The sequence below is a fragment of the Colletes gigas genome, unplaced genomic scaffold (assembly GCF_013123115.1).
Source record: "Colletes gigas isolate AHSC1104 unplaced genomic scaffold, ASM1312311v1 Colletes_gigas_Sc00040, whole genome shotgun sequence".
In the NCBI taxonomy this organism is placed as follows: Eukaryota; Metazoa; Arthropoda; class Insecta; order Hymenoptera; family Colletidae; genus Colletes; species Colletes gigas.
The window spans coordinates 1,369,961-1,393,138 of record NW_025106669.1 but is presented as its reverse complement, the minus strand read 5'-3'; the positions used below and the strand labels follow the sequence as shown (position 1 = coordinate 1,393,138).

The window sequence follows — 23,178 nt, the reverse complement described above, 5'->3', positions numbered from 1 at the left end:
GAAGGCGCTCGAAAAGCTACGCCACCTGGCGGTGACATCGCAGTACTGCTACGGGCGAGGTATCGCGCGGGCCGTTAACGCGTATGCGCGCGCAAGTAGACTGTCGTATACAGGGGTCGCGTGGTCCGCCAAACAGTCGTGCACATGAAATCTTTGCACATAAATTACATGTTAATAACGCGCTTCTGAGTCATGCTACATAGCCTATGTCCGTCCTAGAGTATGCAGGAATAACGTGTCAAAATTTGAGGAAAATCGGTTCAATAGGTCTTGAGTTTTAGCTTTTTATATAATATAATATGAAATATTCTCCGTTCACGGGCCAAAGTCTTCGTTGAATCTTGCTGGTGGCGTTCATCGTTCGCGAAATCAACGTTTGATGCGTTTGGTTCGTTCGATTCGAAACACGTTTCGAATAAGGAGGCTTCGTGATGTCTCTATTGTGGTCTCGTTGATTCACTTCCGCTTGGACACGGAAGTGGAACAAAGAAACGCGGAACGTGCGCGGGAAAAGTGGAAACGCGATCTCTTCTTGATTGTCGTGCAACGTCAACGACCGCGGTGCACCGCAGAAAAGTTTTACGCGCGAGATTGCGAAATCTGCGAGCCTGGAACGTTCGATATACGCGTTTTGCGAGATTCTGAATCGATGGTGATGCATCGATATGTATCGATAACTCGACGTTATCGATTCTTTATGGGAAACATAGATCGCCATAAATTTGTTAGTTTCAAATTGAAAATAGAGGGACACTGTGACGTGTTTTTGTATATTTTGGAAACATTTTATTTCGATTCTCTTCAAAAATGATATTGAAAATCAATTTAGTTAAAAAAAAAACGATGAAGGATGTATAATATTGTAGAAATCATTATACAAGATTTTAGAATTTTTGTATACAGGGTGTTCGGCTATTCTAGAGCCTAAAATAAGACGAAAATCAAGAATATCAATTTGTTGATTTAGGTTTCCCTAAAAAGTTATTAAACAATTTTTAATCGTTCTGGAAAAATTATTTTCGATTGCAGGGGTCAATTATAATCATTTTTGGTCAATAGGCATATCCTTGAAATCCTAACCATTTTCGAGAAAAAAATTCCACAAGGAATGTCACTTCAATAATTTCATGCGAATCTTTAAAAAATCATAACTTCTGAACGGATTGGAAGATTTTAATGTTTCAAACGGCAAACAACGCGTAATTTAGTGGAGAATATGTAGAAATTCTAACAATATTGAAAATGTTGTTCCTTGACACCGTAAATTGAGAAAAACCCCCCTAAAACTGATCTAATTTTTTAAACGGCCATAACTCCTACAATAGTAAAGGTATCTCATTGAAACTTTTTTCTAAAGCAGAGCCCATGAATATCTACAAAAAAGTACTAGACAACTTTTCTGTAGAGCGTCAAACAAATTTATTAAAAATGAAAAACGAATTCTTAAGAAAAATCGACAGGGTGATTTTTCGGTGAAATTCAAAAATTTTAAATCACTCTGGAAAAATTATTTTCGGTTACAGAAGTCAATTATAATCGTTTTTGGTCATTAGACATGCCCTTGAAATCCTAACTACTTTCGAGAAAAAAATTCGAGAATGTATGAAATTTTTCGACAAAATTCAAAAATTTCAAATCGTATTAAAAAAAATATATTTAGTTACAGGGGCCAATTACGAGCATTTTTGGTGAATAGGCATACCCTCGAAATCCTAACCATTTTCGAGAAAAAAATTCATTACTGAAAATATAATGTCTGACCATAACTGTCTGCTACCCTGACAATTAAAAAGTTTCAAATCATTCTGAAAAAATTATTTTCGGCTGTGGGGGTCAATTTCAACCATTTTTGGTGAATACACATACCCTCAAAATCCTACGCACTTTCGAGAAAAAAATTCTTTTGCGAAAATATACTGGAAATGTTACTATAACTTTTTAACGAAGCCTCAATCAACAAATTAGTATACTTCATTTTCGCATTATTTTGGCCTCTAGAATCTCCCATTAAAATTTTTTTCAATTATTCGAAACATTTTATTTTCTCTCCAGAAACGATATTAAAAATCAATTTAAAAAGGAAAAAATTATCTTGGATGTTATAACACATATCTTGGGGAAAAGAAGAATATAATAACGTCAATTCTTCCGATATAGAAGTCCCAATACTATAATAAATATCGTGACTGTCTAATAAACCCTAATAAACACCTTCGTTTGGCGCTACGACTTTACGACCACGATGAATATTTCATATCCCCGAGTCCATTACACGATATCTCCCCTTGAATTCGTGAAAGAGGGTAATAAGATCCTCCTAATGATCCCTAAAAGCTTCGTTCGTGGTGTATACCGAATGCCACGAAAACAAGATTCTTTGGGAAAGAGGATACTCCAACGTTGGAGGTACAGGGCAAAGCAAATGGATCCTCGCGCTCATAAACATGTCAATCATACGGGAAACAGCCAAGCTGAGATTTCACCCTCCACGTTCTGAATGAGATACTGATTTCCTCGATGAATTCCCAAAGAACCGACCTTCACAATTCGTGGGGTCCCTCTGGGCAACTTTTATCATTACGTGGCGCCATCTAGACGCGGAGGAATTATTCTCGTCTAAGAATATTTAAATTCAAAACATTCGTAAATCTCGAATTGTGTGAAACGGGGTTAAAAATAAGATTTGAATAGAAATTAACAATTCACTCGACCTTTCACCTCGATGTGTAATCTTATATAATAATAATCTAATATAATTATAGGGCAATTTAAGCAAATTCTTAATATATAATATCTAACATAATAATAATCTGATATAATAAAAAATATAATAGTAATCTGATATAATATGAAATAGCTGTTTCATTTGCATTGTTGTTGCAATTTGTAATTTTTAAGTGTATGTGAAGGGTGTTTTGCTCGTCCCACCGCAGCGCCATCTTAGTATGCGCCATGTAGTCGTTCTTAAGCGTATGCCTATCGAGTTTGCATTTTATATTATTATTATATATCTTTACTAGCATGCCCTGACATATATATCCGCGATAACGCAATTCTCTCGCGAGAAAGCGCTCGAGAAGCTACGCCACCTGGCGGTGACATCGCAGTACTGCTACGGGGCGAGGTATCGCGCGGGCCGTTACGCGTATGCGCGCGCATGTAGACTGCCGTATACAGGGGTCGCGTAGTCCGCCAAACAGTCGTACACATGAAATCTTTGCACATAAATTACATGTTAATAACGCGCTTCTGAGACATGCTACATAACCTATGTCCGTCCTAGAGTATGCAGGAATAACGTGTCAAAATTTGAGGAAGATCGGTTCAATAGGTCTTGAGTTTTGCGCGAACATAAAAATCGGCTCTCTCTTTATATAATAGTATAGATATAGTTGCATATTGAGCGTATTATGTAGTTTCTTGAAAATTAAAATTTCCCATTTCTTATACAGGGAGGATAAAAAAATTTTAACGGGAGATTCTGGAGGCCAAAACAAGACGAAAATGAAGAATATCAATTTCTTGATTGAGGCTTCGTTGAAAAGTTATGGAAATATTTCCGGACACAGAATATATTTTCGGTAAAGAATTTTTTTCTCGAAAGTGCGTAGGATTTCGGCGGAGTATCTATTCACAAAAAATGATTGTAATCTCCCCCCCACAGCTAAAAATAATTTTTTCAAAACGATTCGAAAATTTTTGTTTCGCTGAAAAATTTCGACACCTACCCTATATGTTTTTCATTTTTAGTAATTTTGTTTGACGCTCTGGAGAAAAGTTGTCTAATACTTTTTTGTAGGCATCCGTGAGCTCTATAGCAGAAAAAAGTTTCATTGAAACGTATTCACTATTGTAGGAGTTATGGCTGTTTGAAAATTGGACCATTTTTATGGGGGTTTTCTCATTTTTCGGTGTCAAGGAATAACTTTTCGAATATTTATGGAATTTCTACATACTCTCCACCAAAATACGCGTCGTTTGCATTTTGAAAAATTAAAATCGTCCAATCCGTTCGGAAGTTATGACATTTTGAAGATTCGCATGAAATTTCAGGGAAGCCTCGCATTAGATTTTCGGTAAAGAATAGTATAGATTATGTGTCTGTATTACGTGTGATAACTACAGTATGATATGTCTCTAGTTCGATATAGGGGTGCAAAAGGTTAATGAAATACATATGAAGATCGAGAGGATCGACGAATGTGCTTTTTTCTTTTTTTTTTGAATTATCAAAGGACTTACCACTGGGTGGCCTGATATGAACTCCTAAATTGAGGGCCTGGAGTTTGGCGACAGCCACCTTGCAAAGGACCCTCCTCTCGACTTCTGACAGCGATCTCAATGGAGTGTCCTGCAGAGTGACTCGTCGTCCTGCAGTCCCCGCCCACATGCACTTTCCCTGGAAAAGAAAAGTTTACAAGCTCTGAAAAATCCTCCTCGACTGCTACAATATAAAGACTTATATCAGGTTTAAGCATAAAAAAAAAAAGTTCAGATTTCAGTGGCACGTTTGGCCATAATTGACAAGATTATTTTAAATGAAGAGTTTTTTAGAAGATTGGTATTCCTAATCGTGAGATACTAACTTTCATAAGGTGTCTATTCTATACATCGTATGTGATACAATGTTGTTTCGATTGTAACCACTGATATGCAAGCATTAGTGACCATCGTTGACCACTACTGACCACTAGTGACCTCTACTGGCCACCGTTGACCACTACTGACCACTACTGACCTCTACTGGCCACTTATGAGCACTTATGGCCATTTCTGACCGCAACTGGCCACTGTTGATCACTTATGACCATTTCTGACTTATTTTTTAGCAAAAGTTGACCATTTTTCTGAAGAATTGAGTTACTAGTGACCTCTACTGGCCAGTATTCAAATTCTGTGTGATACTAACTTCCATAAGGTGTTTATTGTTTACATCGTATGTGATACAATGTTGTTTTTGATGACGCTGGTGTTTGAAACATTCGATGTCTTTAAAGGCAATAAAACGAGGATCCAAAAATACTGGTATTTTATCGCGTTCGAGGAGTGTCTTGGAAAATTCGCCCGTGTCTGATGTAATGAATTGGCTCCCCGTCAATTTCTAGTTCGAATATTATCGCCTACAACCGATGTCTGCTAATTTACGACCGCCGCTTTCACGGTTGCAGGAACAACGCGCAGAAATCGCGTGAATTATCGCTGTCGGTTCCTGGGACTCGGTGTATTTGAAGAACAGCGGAGGTCCGGTTTATCTCTCTTTATGGCGGCAATTACGAAAGACAATAAAGTTCGAGCTTAACGCGTACAGGCTACGAAACATTTCCAAATTAATGTGAACGATGTATCACTTTCGCGATTGCTTAATCCGTGGACAAAAAGAAAATACGCTTTCTAGAATTACTAAAAAAAATAAAAAAAATGAGGTGATAAACGAGTAGAGACAAATGGACGACGTCACAACGCGTGAGACAAAATGGCGGTTCGAGCCATACGATTCCTGAGGTAATCATTGTCAACACTTTTATCTAAGATTTTTTTCTTCAAAGAAGTTAGAGACTGTTTTTATTTCTATCAAAATTATCGATATTTTTAAATTTTGCATGGACGAAATATTTAAACTTTTACTGCGAATAAAAATAACGAAACTTTGGTATTTTACTTTGGTGACATGTTTCCGATTATTTGTTACTTATAAACTACCTTTGTTTATTTTATATAAACATTGCAAATATCTTGGATGATCTTGAATCGTGTTATGATTGACCCGGAATAAAACGGACCTAACCCCCGTTATCAGCGATGAATTGGTCTGGGTTAGGTCTGGAATAAGTCTGAATTAAGTCTGGGTTAGGTCTGGGTTAGGTCTGAATTAAGTCTGGGTTAGGTCTGGAATAAGTTTGAATTAAGTCTGGGTTAGGTCTGGGTTAGGTCTGAATTAAGTCTGAGTTAGGTCTGGGTTAGGTCTGACGTAAGTCTGGGTTAGGTCTGGGTTAGGTCTGAATTAAGTCTGGGTTAGGTCTGAATTAAGTCTGGGTTAGGTCTGGGTTAGGTCTGAATTAAGTCTGGGTTAGGTCTGGGTTAGGTCTGAATTAAGTCTGGGTTAGGTCTGGGTTAGGTCTGAATTAAGTCTGGGTTAGGTCTGGGTTAGGTCTGAATTAAGTCTGGGTTAGGTCTGAATTAAGTCTGGGTTAGGTCTGGGTTAGGTCTGAATTAAGTCTGGGTTAGGTCTGGGTTAGGTCTGAATTAAGTCTGGGTTAGGTCTGGGTTAGGTCTGAATTAAGTCTGGGTTAGGTCTGGGTTAGGTCTGGGTTAGTTCTGAATTAAGTCTGGGTTAGGTCTGGGTTAGGTCTGGAAGAAAAATTAGATTTTCTAATTAGCAAACTCGTCTTTTTAAGAGTAAATTAAGACCTAACCCAGACCTAACCCAGACTTAATTCAGACCTAACCCAGACCTAACCCAGACTTAATTCAGACCTAACCCAGACCTAACCCAGACTTAATTCAGACTTATTCCAGACCTAACCCAGACTTATTCCAGACCTAACCCAGACCTAACCCAGACTTATTCCAGACCTAACCCAGACTTAATTCAGACCTAACCCAGACCTAACCCAGACTTATTCCAGACCTAACCCAGACCTAACCCAGACTTACTCCAGACCTAACCCAGACCTAACCCAGACTTAATTCAGACCTAACCCAGACCTAACCCAGACTTATTCCAGACCTAACCCAGACCTAACCCAGACTTAATTCAGAACTAACCCAGACCTAACCCAGACTTAATTCAGACCTAACCCAGACCTAACCCAGACTTAATTCAGACTTATTCCAGACCTAACCCAGACCAATTCATCGCTGATAACGGGGGTTAGGTCTGGGTTAGGTCTGGAATAAGTCTGAATTAAGTCTGGGTTAGGTCTGGGTTAGATCCTTTCAGAAAGAGAGGCGAAAAAGTTACGTCACCCTTGTGACGTTTTATAGCGACTGAATTACGGGGAAGAAAATATAAATCTCCAACATGTTCAACACTCACCATTAGTGCATGGTGGATGTCAACATTTACCGGTGTAAGTCAGAAATAAGGGTGTTTAGCAAATATTTCGGACATACACTAAGCGACTATGTGAATGTTGACATTCACCGGTGAAAGTCGACATTCTCCAGATTTCGGTGTTTCACTGTAACATATACATTTATATTTGTTTCTAGAATGGGCCATGTAGCCACACGCGTTCACTCATCGACCAAAATTGCCTTTGTTCTCGGGCCATGCTTCTGGCCCCGGCGAACCGACTCGCCCCCGAAGGCTCCCGAGCCTACCCGAATCGCGAAGACGTGCAGTTGCACAGCGCTCCCTTGTTCCAACAATGCCAAAAACAAGAAACAGACTCATCGATGCGTAATCACTACTCCGTAGATCCGATCTTCTTGGATCCACGGGAGCAGACGGAGTTCGTTTGTCGCCAGATTTCCTTACACAGACCCGCGTAATTTATTTATCGATCCACTTAATAATCGCGACACGTGGGCAGCAGAAGAATGGAGTGGCTCACGCACGTTTCCCTCGAAAGGATTCGCTGCCAAAACGCAGCAGCGACGATCCATCAAACGCCCGTGTCCGTTACTCTCGCGTCGTCGAGCGCGAAATGACGCGACATCATCGGTTGTCCTGGCCCCGTGTAAATAAATATACACGCCGGGTGGATCGTGGGCGTACGAAATCACGCGGATTTAGATCGGCGAAATAAATCTCCGCGAGGACGTGGGACGGTAAACTTTGACTGAACGATCTTGACGAGGATCTCGGGCGCAAGTGGATCAAGGAGATCCGTCGATGATCGTCGGACTCGATGAAACTCGAGATTGTTAAAGATGATTTTTATCAATTTTAATAAATTCAATTGCATTTTTAACATTACACGAACGAAAAATTTTAGGTTATATTCAAGATCGAAAAGGACATAATAAATCTTTATTTATAGGTTAAATACAACCAATTATAGATGCTGTAAAATTATTATTTAACCCCTCAACGCTCATATTTTACGGGTCAACCAACAATGATCAGTTTTCTTTGTTGGATTTGTTTCTAAAAATACGGTTTTTGTTAATTATAATGCAATACAGTCTACACCCAAAAGAGCAGCACCTCTATCTAATGCTTGTCTTCGGAAAACACCACAAAATCTGCAATTGTTCTTTTTACCTATTTCTGCCACAATTTTATCCATAGTCCATCCATACAATTCTTTATAAGATAATCTTTTCTATCGTCAGCATTATGACCAGTTGCAATACAGTCTACACCCAAAAGAGCTGTTAATTATAATGTTGTATCTAATAATTTGAAGGAAACCAAATATTTTCATCCCTCAAACCGTTGGATTAAACAAATATTGTTTTTCAAAGCAGTCAGACTCGGGCATGAACGTTAAGGGGTTAATACATAGGTGGAATCACAGATCGCGTTGGGGGGAAAAACCGAGGTGTCGCCACGAGCGGCGACGCCATCTTAAACACACAAAAAAACGTACAGAGTGGCCAACGCAAAACATGGCGCCGCGAATCAAACCCACGATAACAAAGATACTCCATTCTGCTGTAAACGCTAAAAAAAAATGACTTTTTCTTCAATTTTTTCTGCGAGAATTTGATTTTAAAAATGGGTGTTCAAAATCCTAGGGCCCTGCTTTTGGTTGCTTTTGTACTTTTTAGGCTATGAAAATGATTAATAAAGTTTTAACACGTTTAATTCGTTTCTATTGACTATTTGACCGATTCAAAGTTTTTATTTATTTAATTTCGTAATTATTGACTGTTTTTTTTTGTTATTTGAGTGCCTGATATAGCTGGGCTCGTTCTGATTAGAAATATATTTTCTTTTTTTGCTTCTTTTGGGTTAGTTTGTATTGTTTCATGTAATTAATTGTTGATTTATGTTTATGTAATGGTAGATATTATTAATGGTAGATATAGTTAATGGTAAATTAATTTGTAGATTTTGTACCATTGATTTCAATAAAAATTCAATAAGAAATTAAATAAAAATGTAAAATAAGGAATAAAAGATCAGGAACTCTTTACTCGTCGCGACGCGTTGTTTGTTTAAATAAAATTTGAAGTTTTGTTATAGAATGAGCTTATATTTTCAGTGAGGAATTTTTTTCTCGAAACTGAGTAGGATTTCGAGGGTATGTGTATTAACCAAAAATGATTGTAATTGACCCCTGCAATCAAAAATAATTTTTTTTTTACGATTGGAAATTTTTTAATTTTGTCGAAAAATTTGGGAACCTACTCGAATTTTTTTCTCGAAAATTGTTAGGATTTCGAGGTTACGTCTAATGACCAAAAATGCTTGTAATTGACCCCTTTAACTAAATATAATTTTTTTAGTATCATTTGAAATTTTTTATTTTCGTCTAAAAAATTCAGTACCTACTAGAATTTTTTTCTCGAAAATTGTTAGGATTTCGAGGTTATGTCTGATGACAAAAAATGATTGCAATTAACCCCTGCAATCGAAAATAATTTTTTCAGAATGATTTGATACTTTTTAATTTCGCCATAAATTTAGGCATCTACTCGAATTTTTTTCTCGAAAATGGTTAGGATTTCGAGGTTATGACTCTTAACCAAAAATGATTGTAACTAACCCCTGCAATCGAAAATAATTTTTCTAGAGTGTTTTGATACTGTTCAATTTCGCCGAAAAATTTACCCTGTCGATTTTTCTTAAAATTTTGTTTTTCATTTTTAGTAATTTTGTTTGACGCCCAAAAGAAAAGTTGTCTAATACTTTTTTGTAGGTGCCCATGGACTCTGCCACAGAAAAAAGTTTCATTGAAATATATTCACTATTGCAAGAGTTATAGCTGTTTAAAAATTGGACCCATTTTTATGGGGTTTTTCTAACTTTATGGGGTCAAAGAACAATTTTTTCAATATTGTTTGAATTTCTACATATTCTCCACTAAATTACGCGTTATTTGCCTTTTCAAACATTAAAATCCTTCAATGCGTTCAGAAGTTATGATTTTTTAAAGATTAGCATGAAATTTCAGGGAAGCCTCACATTAGATTTTCGGTAATGAATTTTTTTCCCGAAAATGCGTAGCATTTCGGGGGTATATCTATCCACCAAAAATTCTTGTAATTGACTTTTGCAACTGACTATAATTTTTTTAGTATCGTTTGAAATTTTTTAATTTCGTCTAAAAATTTCAGTACCTACTCGAATTTTTTTCTCGAAAATGGTTAAAATTTCGATGGTATGCCTATTGACCAAAAATGCTTATAATTGACCCCCGCAACCAAAAATAATTTTTTCAGAACAATTTGAAATTTTTTAATTTTCTCGATAAATGTCACACCTTCTCGAATTTTTTTCTCGAAAATGGTTAGAATTTCGAAGGTATGTCTACTGACCAAAAATGATTATAATTGACCCCTGCAACCGAAAATAATTTTTCCACAACGATTTGCAATTTTTTAATTTTCTCGATTAATCTCACACCTTCTCTATTTTTTTTCTCGAAAGTGGGCAGGATTTCGTGGGTACGTCTAATGACAAAAACTGATTGCAATTGACCCCCGCGACCGAAAATAATTTTTCCAGAACGATTTGAAATTTTTGAATTTAATTGCTAATAACTTTTTAACGAAGCTTCCATCAACAAATTAGTATTCTTGATGTTCGTCTTATTTTGGCCTCCACTATCGCTCATTGAAATTTTTGCTAGAGGTGGCCGAACACCCTGTATATGTCGTCTATTATATACTCGAATTTCTACGTTTTTGCAAGTTACAAAATCGTCAAATAATAGAAATAAATAAATTTATTCGCGATCATGCGTATTGTAGCATAACCGAGCGCGCTGGTAGGGGCAGACTGGTGTGTTTGTACACGCAGTAGTAGTGGTAGTAGGCAGGGGTTAAGTATAGTTCATACACACCGCCGTTGGCCGACTATTTCTGGCGGCGCCGGCGGAATTCCGAGGCCCTAAATTGGTTATCGCGCTTACCGCTTAACGAGATCGCCTCCCGCAAGGTCGACCCTCTTCTTCTTATTCTCGCGCCACCTCTTTTCCCCTTTCACATCCCCCGAATACTTGGTCGCACCGTACACGAAACACCAACGACGCCCGGAAGAAAGAAAAATGGACGGAACCGTCGCAACACGAACTGACGAAGAAGCCTTGAAACCAAAGAAATCTAAAAAAAAATGAAAACTAGATCCCTGGAGTGTAGAAACCATGATAATTCTACGCTCATGGGATCAAATTCTCTAATTCTCGAATTCTCGAATTCTCAAACTTCGAATATCGTGTGTTCATCGAAAATAACCTAGAAATTAACTCGAAAGCCTTTACGTTAAAATAGAAAACGTAAAACGAAAAATGGACGAACCGTCGAAACACGAATTGAAGAAAAGAAGTCTTGAAACCAAAGAAATCGAGAAAAAATGAAAACTAGATCCCTCTAGGTGTAGAAACCATGATAATTCTAGGCTCATGGGATCAAATTCTCTAATTCTCTAATTCTCGAATTCTCGAACTTCGAAGATCGTGTGTTCATCGAAAATAACCTAGAAATTAACTCGAAAGCCTTTACGTTAAAATAGAAAACGTAAAACGAAAAATGGACGAACCGTCGAAACACGAATTGAAGAAAAGAAGTCTTGAAACCAAAGAAATCGAGAAAAAATGAAAACTAGATCCCTCTAGGTGTAGAAACCATGATAATTCTAGGCTCATGGGATCAAATTCTCTAATTCTCGAATTCTCGAATTCTCAAACTTCGAATATCGTGTGTTCATCGAAAATAACCTAGAAATTAACTCGAAAGCCTTTACGTTAAAATAGAAAACGTAAAACGAAAAATGGACGAACCGTCGAAACACGAATTGAAGAAAAGAAGTCTTGAAACCAAAGAAATCGAGAAAAAATGAAAACTAGATCCCTCTAGGTGTAGAAACCATGATAATTCTAGGCTCATGGGATCAAATTCTCTAATTCTCGAATTCTCGAATTCTCAAACTTCGAATATCGTGTGTTCATCGAAAATAACCTAGAAATTAACTCGAAAGCCTTTACGTTAAAATAGAAAACGTAAAACGAAAAATGGACGAACCGTCGAAACACGAATTGAAGAAAAGAAGTCTTGAAACCAAAGAAATCGAGAAAAAATGAAAACTAGATCCCTCTAGGTGTAGAAACCATGATAATTCTAGGCTCATGGGATCAAATTCTCTAATTCTCGAATTCTCGAATTCTCAAACTTCGAATATCGTGTGTTCATCGAAAATAACCTAGAAATTAACTCGAAAGCCTTTACGTTAAAATAGAAAACGTAAAACGAAAAATGGACGAACCGTCGAAACACGAATTGAAGAAAAGAAGTCTTGAAACCAAAGAAATCGAGAAAAAATGAAAACTAGATCCCTCTAGGTGTAGAAACCATGATAATTCTAGGCTCATGGGATCAAATTCTCTAATTCTCGAATTCTCGAATTCTCGAACTTCGAATATCGTGTGTTCATCGAAAATAACCTAGAAATTAACTCGAAAGCCTTTACGTTAAAATAGAAAACGTAAAACGAAAAATGGACGAACCGTCGAAACACGAACTGAAGAAAAGAAGTCTTGAAACCAAAGAAATCGAGAAAAAATGAAAACTAGATCCCTCTAGGTGTAGAAACCATGATAATTCTAGGCTCATGGGATCAAATTCTCTAATTCTCGAATTCTCGAATTCTCGAACTTCGAATATCGTGTGTTCATCGAAAATAACCTAGAAATTAACTCGAAAGCCTTTACGTTAAAATAGAAAACGTAAAACGAAAAATGGACGAACCGTCGAAACACGAATTGAAGAAAAGAAGTCTTGAAACCAAAGAAATCGAGAAAAAATGAAAACTAGATCCCTCTAGGTGTAGAAACCATGATAATTCTAGGCTCATGGGATCAAATTCTCTAATTCTCGAATTCTCGAATTCTCAAACTTCGAATATCGTGTGTTCATCGAAAATAACCTAGAAATTAACTCGAAAGCCTTTACGTTAAAATAGTGGTGATTTTTCTTTCACTTTTTGGCTAATTGGAGCTCGTTTGGGGGCCATTTTTATGCCACGTTCCTCGAAATAAGTGTCTTAATAGACGCCGCCATCTTGGATCTTTCCGTTCGAGTCGTTTCGGAGAATTTTTTAACATTCGTCGCAAAGAAATTGAAGAATTAAGCGTACAAGGAACTAGTAGTCTCCTATTGTAACATTTCACATGCAATCGTCACTTTCGTTCTTTAAATAGGTAATCGAAACAGGGTTGGAACCCATAGAAATGAAAAATTGAAAAAAAATCGATGAAAGTATTTTACGACAGAAGCAAAGAACTTCAACCGCCGAGTCTGATTATTCGAATAGTGTACGAGAAAGAAGTAGTCTCCTGTTGTAATATTTCACAGCGATGAAAGGGAGAAGGGACGGGGGGAGAATTTTGGAAACGTTTTGGAGAAACTTGAAGAATTTTTTAACATTCGTAGCAAAGAAATTGAAGAATTAAGCGTACAAGGAACTAGTAGTCTCCTATTGTAACATTTCACATGCAATCGTCACTTTCGTTCTTTAAATAGGTAATCGAAACGGGGTCGGAACTCATAGAAATGAAAAAATTAAGCAAAAATCGGTGAAACTATCAGTATTTTATGATAGAAGCAAAGAAATCACTGTTTTATGCTCACGATGAGACGTTGAAAGCAAAACCAACTGCTGAGTCTGATTATTCGAATAGTGTACGAGAAAGAAGTAGCGTCTTACTGTAATATTTCACAGGGATGTAATTTGTCACTTTCGTTCTTTAAACAGGCAATCGAAACGGGGTCGGAACTCATAGAAACGAAAAAATTAAGAAAAAATCAATGAAACCATCAGTATTTTATGATAGAAGCAAAGAAATCACTGTTTTATGCTCACGATGAGACGTTAAAAGCAAAATCAGCTACCGAGTCTCATTATTCGACATGTTATTTAAGAAATTTTACTATATTTCACAATTTTGATATTTCTTACATTTCAAGAATTGCAAGAATTGCAAGAATATTGGAATCAAATGAAAAATATTGGAAACGACAGAAAAGGATGAAAAAAACTATCCTTTACTGAAGTCTAGAACCCTATAAATTATTTACAATCTTTTTCTTTTTGATTTGTCTTTCAATTGAAAAACCCAATCTCAGAATTTTTACCAAAAAATGAAAGACTTTTCATAGATTGCTTTTATTCATATTGAACCCTATAAATTATTTACAATCTTTTCTTTTTGATTTGTCTTTCAATTGAAAAACCAATCTGAGAATTTTTACCAAAAATTGATTTACTATATTCATGCATTGTTTTAATTCGTATTAACAAACCTATATATAAGTTCTCTTACGATTCTTCGACTCTCAAACAAACGAAAATAGATTGCTTAGTGTAATTTTAAACAAAAACGAGATCTACAGCGAAAACGAAAAACGAGATCGTTGAATATTTATTTCCAAACAACAGGATTTGTTATTCAAGGAAAAAGGACATTCTGACGCATGAAACATAACCTAAACGAACTAAAAAAATTGAATTGCATTTCACTGCAATGGAAGGTTTACTTTAGCAGACACGTGATACATATAAGTGTAAGGTCAGGTTGCAAAATAATGATTTGTTGAATTATGTGAATATTGAAATAACCTATTATAAAAATTGTGATCGTTTGAATTCCATCCAGAGGCAATTCCTTCCGTTTCTTGGGTATACAACTGCTTCTTTCCTCCCATAAAATTCATTTATACTAATTATTGAATTAAATAATAATTTGTTGAATCGTGATTTTTCACCTTGCTTTCTCCATGTTGGATTTATGGGGGCTTCACAAAATTAACACTCTGATAAACAGTTCGATATATATGTACGTTTAAATAAATTTGCAGGTTGATGAATTCGTATTGGAAAACACTATCGCACGATCGGGAAAAAAAATATATAGCTCCATTTAAAAAACGAAACTTCCATCATCGTATCTTTGAAATTAATAACATAAATAAAATTTCCGTTTACGCCGGAATAAAGATCATATTTTATCCTGCAATTTTCATGTAAACAATTTTTCCGTATCATCGATAGTTATTGCAGTATCGCGACTGTCACACTTTAGATTGGGACACCCTGTATATTTGTTTCTACATTGGGGCCATGTACACGCGTTCACTCGATCAGCGACCAGAAACCACTGCCTTTGTTCTCGGGCCCCGGGAACCGACTCGACTCGAACGCTCCCGAGCCCACCCGAATCGCCCCGAAGGCTCCCGAGCCTACCCGAATCGCGCACGGAAGACTTCGTTGCACCGCGCTCCTTTGTTCCAACACTCTACTATCAAGTTTACGTGGAGAAATTATTATAAATTATTATTTTTTTTTTTTATTTATTTGTTTAAAGTCGCATCAACCGCTAAGGGTTATTAGCGACCCGGAGAATACAATTTTTAGAGTTTGTTGTACAATTTGGTCATTTTGAGGTACTGTAATAGATTTTGGGTCGATGTGTTGTCCTTCAGATTGTCCTTTAGGGTTGGTTTTATGTATTATTATTATTCACTGTTTCCTTCTATTTAACAATACTAAATTTTTTGCAATTAATACTATATTTTCGGATCGCGGTGAATCTTTAATTACGAACGGGGACATTTTTATGTGCTCGTTGGGATTTGAGAATACAAAAAATGGCGTCGATTTCTTTCGTTCCGCCTCCGATAAGAATTCAAGGTCGAGCAATATTAGATCGTATTATATCACGAATTTGATAAATTCGGAAAAGCTGTAAAATTGATGATATTTGATCAAAACTACACCCTTCTTCCCAAGACATGTTTTTTTCATATTTTGAAAATAAATTGCTCACGAAATACGCACGTTAATACAATAAGTGACGCGATGAACAATATCAGTGGTAAATTTTATTTAAAATTCTATGCAGACTATCTCTTTGGGCGTCAATACTTTTGTTGTTTTTGTAACGAGTTGAATTGTTAACTGTTGTTAAGAAAGCATTGGCCACGTACAGTTATTTATAACGACGATATATTTTCGCGGTGGATCTCAATTTCAGCGCCATTTAATTCGTTTTCTTTCTCGTAACGAGACGGACGCTCTCAGTTATGGCGGCGACAGGTGGTTCGAGCAAATTATTCGTAGACGTGTTTTGGCAAGACAGAACTCTATGTATAGCGTACTCTATGTATATACGTTCTTGTTCCGTCTACAATACGCAAATAAGACGCTTTAAAAAGAAATTTCAATGAAATTTTGGTTTTCCATGTTAAAGAAGATCGAACGTATTTTAAATTTTCAATCTTTTCAATCGAACGGAAATTTTGTCCAATACTTTTTTGTAGGTACTCATGGGCTCTATTTCAGAAAAAAAGTTTCATCGAAATATATTCACTATTGTAGAAGTTATGGCTGTTTGAAAATTAGACCATTCTTATGAGGTCTTTTCTAATTTTAAAGGGTCAAGGAATAACTTTTCCGATATTATTAGAATTTCTACGTATTCTTCGCCAAAATACGCGTTGTTTGCCGTTTGAAACATTAAAATCCTCCAATCCGTTCAGAAGTTATGACGTTTTAATGTTTCAAGGTAGCATTTCTAACCTCAAATTAGATTTTCTGTAAGGAATTTTTTTTCTCGAAAATGCGTTGGAATTCGGGTATATGTGTAATGACCAAAAATGCTTGTAATTGACCTCTGCAACTAAATATAATTTTTTTAGTACGATTCGACATTTTTTAATTTCGTTTAAAAATTTCAGAAACTACTCGAATTTTTTTCTCGAAAATTGTTAGGATTTCGAGGTTATGTCTGTTGACCAAAAATGATTATAATTGAACCCTGCAATCGAAAATAATTTTTCTAGAGTGTTCTGATAATTTTCAATTTCGCCGAAAAATTTAGGCACCTACTCGAATTTTTTTCTCGAAAATGGTTAGGATTTCGAGGTTATGTCTGTTTACCAAAAATGATTGTAATTGACCCCTGCAATCGAAAATAATTTTTTCAGAACGATTAAAAATTTTTCAATTTAATTGTTTAATAACTTTTTAGCGAAACCTAAATCAACAAATTGATATTCTTGATTTTCGTCTTATGCTAGCCTCTAGAATCTCCCATTCAAATTTCAAATACTCGAATTTCCATGCATCATATTTTGCTCAATAAATAAAAACAACACACAACGCTATAAAACAGCGAATGATAATAATAATTTGTCGACAGTAATTATTAGAACTCTTCCAATAAATGTCATCTATTATGTACTCAAATTTCTATATGTTTTTCTCCTCATAAAATCGTAATAATAACAAAAATATGGCGCTGTAAAGGAGCTAGTCTGTAAGCAATTTTAGTCTCGTTGCAAGAAACTTGTAAATCAGCCATTTTGTTCCTAAATTGCTATCAAAGTATAGGATAAGGTTGTATAAGATTCAATTCCCTAAAAGCTTCAAAACACACACACAAACAAACAAACACAGACACACACACGCAAACATACAAACATACAAACACACACACAAACACATACAAACATACAAACACACACACACACACACACATACAAACATATAAACATACACAAACACACACACCCACACACATACAAACACACACACACATACAAACATACAAACACACACACACATACAAACATACAAACACACACACACATACAAACACACACACACATACAAACACACACACACACATACAAACATATAAACATACAAACACACACACACACACACACATACAAACATACAAACACACACACACACGCACACATACAAACATATAAACATACAAACACACACACACATACAAACATATAAACATACACAAACACACACACCCACACACACGCACACATACAAACATATAAACATACAAACACACACACACATACAAACATATAAACATACACAAACACACACACCCACACACACACACATACACGCTCACACAAACACACACATACACTCACACAAACACACACTCACACAAACACGCGCGCACACACACACACACACATACAAACACACACATACACACTCACACAAACACACACACACTAACAAACTCACAAATACACACACATACCAACACACACATACACACTCACACAAACAAACACACAAATACACACACATACACATACACACTCACACACACACACACAAACAAACACACAAACACTCACACAAACAAACACAAATACACACACATATACAAACACACGCACAAACACACACACAAACACACAAACACTCACACAAACAAACACAAATACACACACATATACAAACACACACACAAACACACAAACACAGACGCACAAACACACAAACACAGACGCACAAACGCGCAAACACACACAGAAAGCCAATGAACGCCAAGACCAGGAGAAAGGACTCACCTGAGGCGTCCATACGGATGGTTGATTGGACGCCCTCGAGGTGCTCTTGCTCCTGGACCGCCATATCTTCTTGGCCACCAGCCGGCTGCCGTGATGCACCACGCTGCTCGACGACTTGCTCTTCTGCATCGCTGTGCCACCTGCGGAATTTGTCGACGACGAGGTCAGTGCCGGGGAACCGGGCGCGGAGTGCGGTTTGTCCTTGTGCGCGTTGGAACCGTGCAGGAGATGGGAAAGAAAGGACTGATGGTGGTGTTTAGGTGTTAGCGGTTCCTCGGAACCTAGGCCAGCGTCTATGCTGCTCCTCGAGCTAGCGTTTCTGCTCGGCGGCGAGGTGGTCGTGTCTGCGTCCGAAAGATTCTCGAACGGATTCTCCACAGAGGACATTTCCCTGTAATTAACAGCCCAAGTGTCCTCGGTTTGGCAACCCTTGTTGTTGCCATCATCATCACTCAGTTTGGTCGTCTCCCCTTTTGCCTTTATGTTACGAAGATTCCTGTCGTAATTCACCCTTTTGAACCTGTCTACTTTATCAGCGTCCATCGACTTCTTCCTGGCCATTCGAAGGTACCTCTTAATCGTATCGCTCACAGAGGGCGACACGTCGTCATTGTCCACGCTGCTGCGCCTGCGTCCACTGGACTTCTGACTGGACTCCTCCTTCTCCCTTTCCAGGAGGATAGCGTCGAGGACTTCCCTGGGGACAGGATCAGTCTGAACACCATCATCTATGGGTCCTCTGTCAGTGCTAGGCTCTTGCACAGCTATCAGAGGCGGTGGCGAGAAAGGATCGCGATTCCCTCCTCCTAGGAGGTCCCTTCTAGCGGAGAACCAATCCTCAGACTCGGGGGGCAGTCTGCTTCTCTGGTGGGTCCACCAGCTGGACGGCGAGGTGTAAGCACCGGTGGCCCTAGGCCCTCTGAACCCCCTGGTGCACCTCAGATCGAAGTACAACTTCTCTAGAAGCTTCCTATCCGTCAGGATATCAGAGATCACGCGCTCCCGGGTCCCAGACTTGCTGTAGTAGCGACTGATAGTCTCCATAAGCGACTTGTGCACGTAATCGCCCTGATACGGCTGCATAGACTTGGGAACCTTCTGAACATCCTTATCAGAAGTGGACCTCTGCACGGAGAGCTCGTCAAGCTTGGCGTGAGCTACCATCAGGTCCAGGTGCTGCTGGAGCCTGTCTATCAGGCTCTGATAGTCGAAAGGCTCCGACCTTCCCGTCTTAGTCGTTCCAGCGACGTCACTTTGCATGTTCAGGTACTTCTGAAGCATATCAGCCAACGCCTTGGCCTCAGCGTCCTCCTGATGGAGCTTCCTGCGCTCCACAGGACTCGACGGAGTGCTCCCCCCATCAGACGCCAAAAGCCACTCCCGTTTCGCTTTCGCGAGGTCGAACTTCCCAGCGGTGGTAGTGCGGAGCACGAAACCACGCGGTGGACTCCTCGAGTCGTCCGCCTCGTCCGCCGAGCTGGCCTTCGTCCGACAACTGCCGCCCTTTATCAGCCTGCGACGCCTCTGAGCACGGAACCCCAGCGTCCCCGGATAGGACGCCTTCCTCCACAGCAGAAACCTAGGCTCCCTCTGACAAACTTCTTGAAAGTATTGCTCGATCCTAGGGATGTCCTCGGGCCTGTTGTGAGCGCCATCAGGGATCAAGCGTCTCCCAGCGTCCGCCATGTAACGCCAGGTCTTCCTCGTGAGCAGCCATCGCTCCTTGGAAGGCTTGCTCGACCGTTTGGCCCTTCGATCCCTGGAGCCTGGCGGTGTGCCTCTCACGGAGCTCGTGGTGTCCGTGCTGTCGCGACGGGAACGTCTTCTCACCCCAGGACGCTCCGCCATCGTCGCGTCCTTTTCCTTCCTCGCCACGCGAACCACCTTCGCGGAATCGTTTCCACCGTTCCCCACACAGAATCACCGATCCACGCACGGGCCACTCGGAGAACACTATACCATTCCTGGACACATTCGAACGGCGTTCGACACTGCACTTCCACACTGGCGAATCCCAGTCACGGACGATGGCGAGTCTTGGGCTCTTTGCGTGGAGGTTCCCTGGGGTACAGAGCTGATCCCACCGCGGGCGGTTGGGTTCTGGCGAGGCTGGGTCAGAAATGACCCTCTCGAGAGTTTGGAACACTGGGAGCCACTTGTTCCTCGAGTTGCAGTGAGAACAATCTCGAGCTCTTGGGCGAGAAACTGATCCTGGCTCTCCCGGTTCCCCGTATCGCGCTTATTTTTATAGCGAGCCGTGACTTTACGGTTCTTTTTACGCCGACTAGCCCGCGTTCACAAGCTCCAACAGGCTCCAGATTAATATAGACCTCGGGGGGCGCGTACTTTTCCTCAAAATCGCGATCCACGCGTTCCACGATCTTCCTCGGAGACTTCACTGAATTTTTGCAAGTTTTAGGCGTTCACCAAAGGTTGAGTAGTCCTTGCTTTTTGGAGGGTCTTCCGGGTTCCAGAGCAGAGCAGAGCAGAGGAGAATCGCGTTACGTTGGGGCCGCGAGCCGGCAAGGTGGAGGCTGCCTAAGGTACGCGACTACTGCTTCTCAAGGCGTCGCGACGCTCGTGGACGCTCCGTGTCTAAAAGCGTCTTTTGCCCCCTCTCTCCTCGGTGGCTCTCAGGCAGAAGAAGCGGAAGAAGGGTCGAGAGAGAGAGACGATGGCGGGGAGGGACCTGGAGCTGAGGAGGAAGGCGGATGCCTCGGGTCTAGGGTACCTGGGGATGTCGACGTTGTCATCGTTTGCCAAATACCGACGCCTTCTGGCGACTATGTGCCACTAACCATATATCTCGTAGCACGATACCGCCTTGAGGATTTGTTTATAACGATCAGGCAGACGGTCAGCGCGTTGAGATGCTTTTCAAGCGTTCAAACGTCCCACTTTGAGGAGCTTGGGAACTGATGACGAAGTCTGATACTCTAAATACTCTTTTTCCTCACGTTTTAGGGTTTAGTGTTGCTCATTTTGCTTTTCCTTTGCTTACAACGCCCTAGTTTGATGAGCTTGAGGATGACGACTAAGTCTGACAATGAAAATACTCTTTTTTCCTCCATTTTTAGGGTTTCGTGTTGCTCCTTTTGCTTTTGCTTTTGCTTACAACGTCCCACACTTTGATGAGCTTGGGAGATGACGACTGAGTTTGATACTCTAAATACCCTTTTTCCTCCATTTTTAGGGTATCATGTTGCTCCTTTTGCTTTTGCTTTTGCTTTTGCTTACAACGTCCCAAACTTTGATGAGCTTGGGAGATGACGACTGAGTTTGATACTCTAAATACTCTTTTTCCTCCCATTTTTTGGGTATCATGTTGCTCCTTTTGCTGTTGCTTTTGCATTTGCTTTTGCTTTCTGACCTTTTTGCTTTGCTTCTGAGGCAATGCTTGAGGAGAATAGTGATTTTGGAGGGGTGAAGTGAACTTTGACATGGATCGGGGAACAGAGTAGTAAAGTCTGGTAAATTGCAGGGGATTCTAGAGACGATATCGATTCAGTTTGCCAAACGCTATAAGAAATTCCTGGCGGACGTGCAATTTCTAAATTCGTCGGTTCAAGCAACTCTGCGAGGGAACTTTTGTCCGAGCGAATTGTGCACTGGGTGGTCCCCGGAAAAAACGCGTGAATAATTTGGAATACGGAAAAGGTGTAGTGGCGAGCAGAGTAGGGTAGCTTGGTAGGAATTAATTTCGGTAAATGTTCTACGTCGAGACTGTTTGGGACCCTTTCTCTGCTAATTTTTTTAGGGATCAATTGAGTTTTTCGGGTTTGTTGCATTCATTGTTCTCGGCATTGTTTACTATTGCGGGAGTGTAGATATGTTCACGTGGAATAGTCTTTCTTTTCTGACTCTAGAAACACGATTAGTAAAGTGTTGTATTATAATGAGTCTATAAGTGCAATTACTAAAGTGTTGTATTATAGAGTCTATAAATGCAATTACTAAAGTGCTGTATTATAGACTCTATAAATGCAATTACTAAAGTGTTGTCGATTCTATAATTGCAATTACTAAAGTATTATAGATTCTATAAGTACAATTACTGATGTGTTATATTCTAGACTCTATCAGTGCAATTACTAGAGAGTTATAGACTTTAGAAGTACGATTACTAAAGTATAATATTATAGACTCAATAAATGCAATTACTAAAGAGTTATAGATTCTATAAATGCAATTACTAAAGTGTTATAGGTTCTATAAACATAATTACCAAAGTGTTGTATTATAGACTCTAGAAGTACAATTCCCAATGTGTTATATTAAACACTATATAAGTGCAATTACTAAAGTGTTGTCGATTCTATAATTGCAATTACTAGAGTATTATAGATTCTATAATTACAGTTACTGAAGTGTTATATTCTAGACTCTATCAGTGCAATTACTAGAGTGTACTAGACTCTATAAATGCAATTACTAAAGTATTATATTGAAGACTCTATAAATGCAATTACTAAAGTATTATATTATGGACCCTATAAATGCAATCACTAAAGTATTATATTATAGACTCAATAAATGCAATTACTAAAGTGTTATAGATTCTATAAATGCAATTACTAAAGTGTTATAGATTCTATAAATATAATTACTAAAGTGTTGTATCATAGACTCTAGAAGTACAATTCCCAATGTGCTATATTAAACACTGTATAAGTG

General features: G+C 38.8%; 1 protein-coding gene across 1 annotated transcript in view; it reads right to left on the bottom strand.

The window, feature by feature from the left end:
* Positions 1-20,999, bottom strand: part of LOC122402841 — a 55,713-nt gene extending 34,714 nt beyond the window's left edge. Inside the window, exons 1-2 of the mRNA XM_043405971.1 lie at positions 18,505-20,999; positions 4,243-4,399 (exon numbers count right to left, since the gene is read on the bottom strand). Of these exons, the coding sequence (XP_043261906.1) occupies positions 4,243-4,399; positions 18,505-20,352 (2,005 nt within the window). The 5' untranslated portion in view covers positions 20,353-20,999. The remainder of the gene's footprint in view (positions 1-4,242; positions 4,400-18,504) is intronic.
* Positions 21,000-23,178: the final 2,179 nt, after the last annotated feature.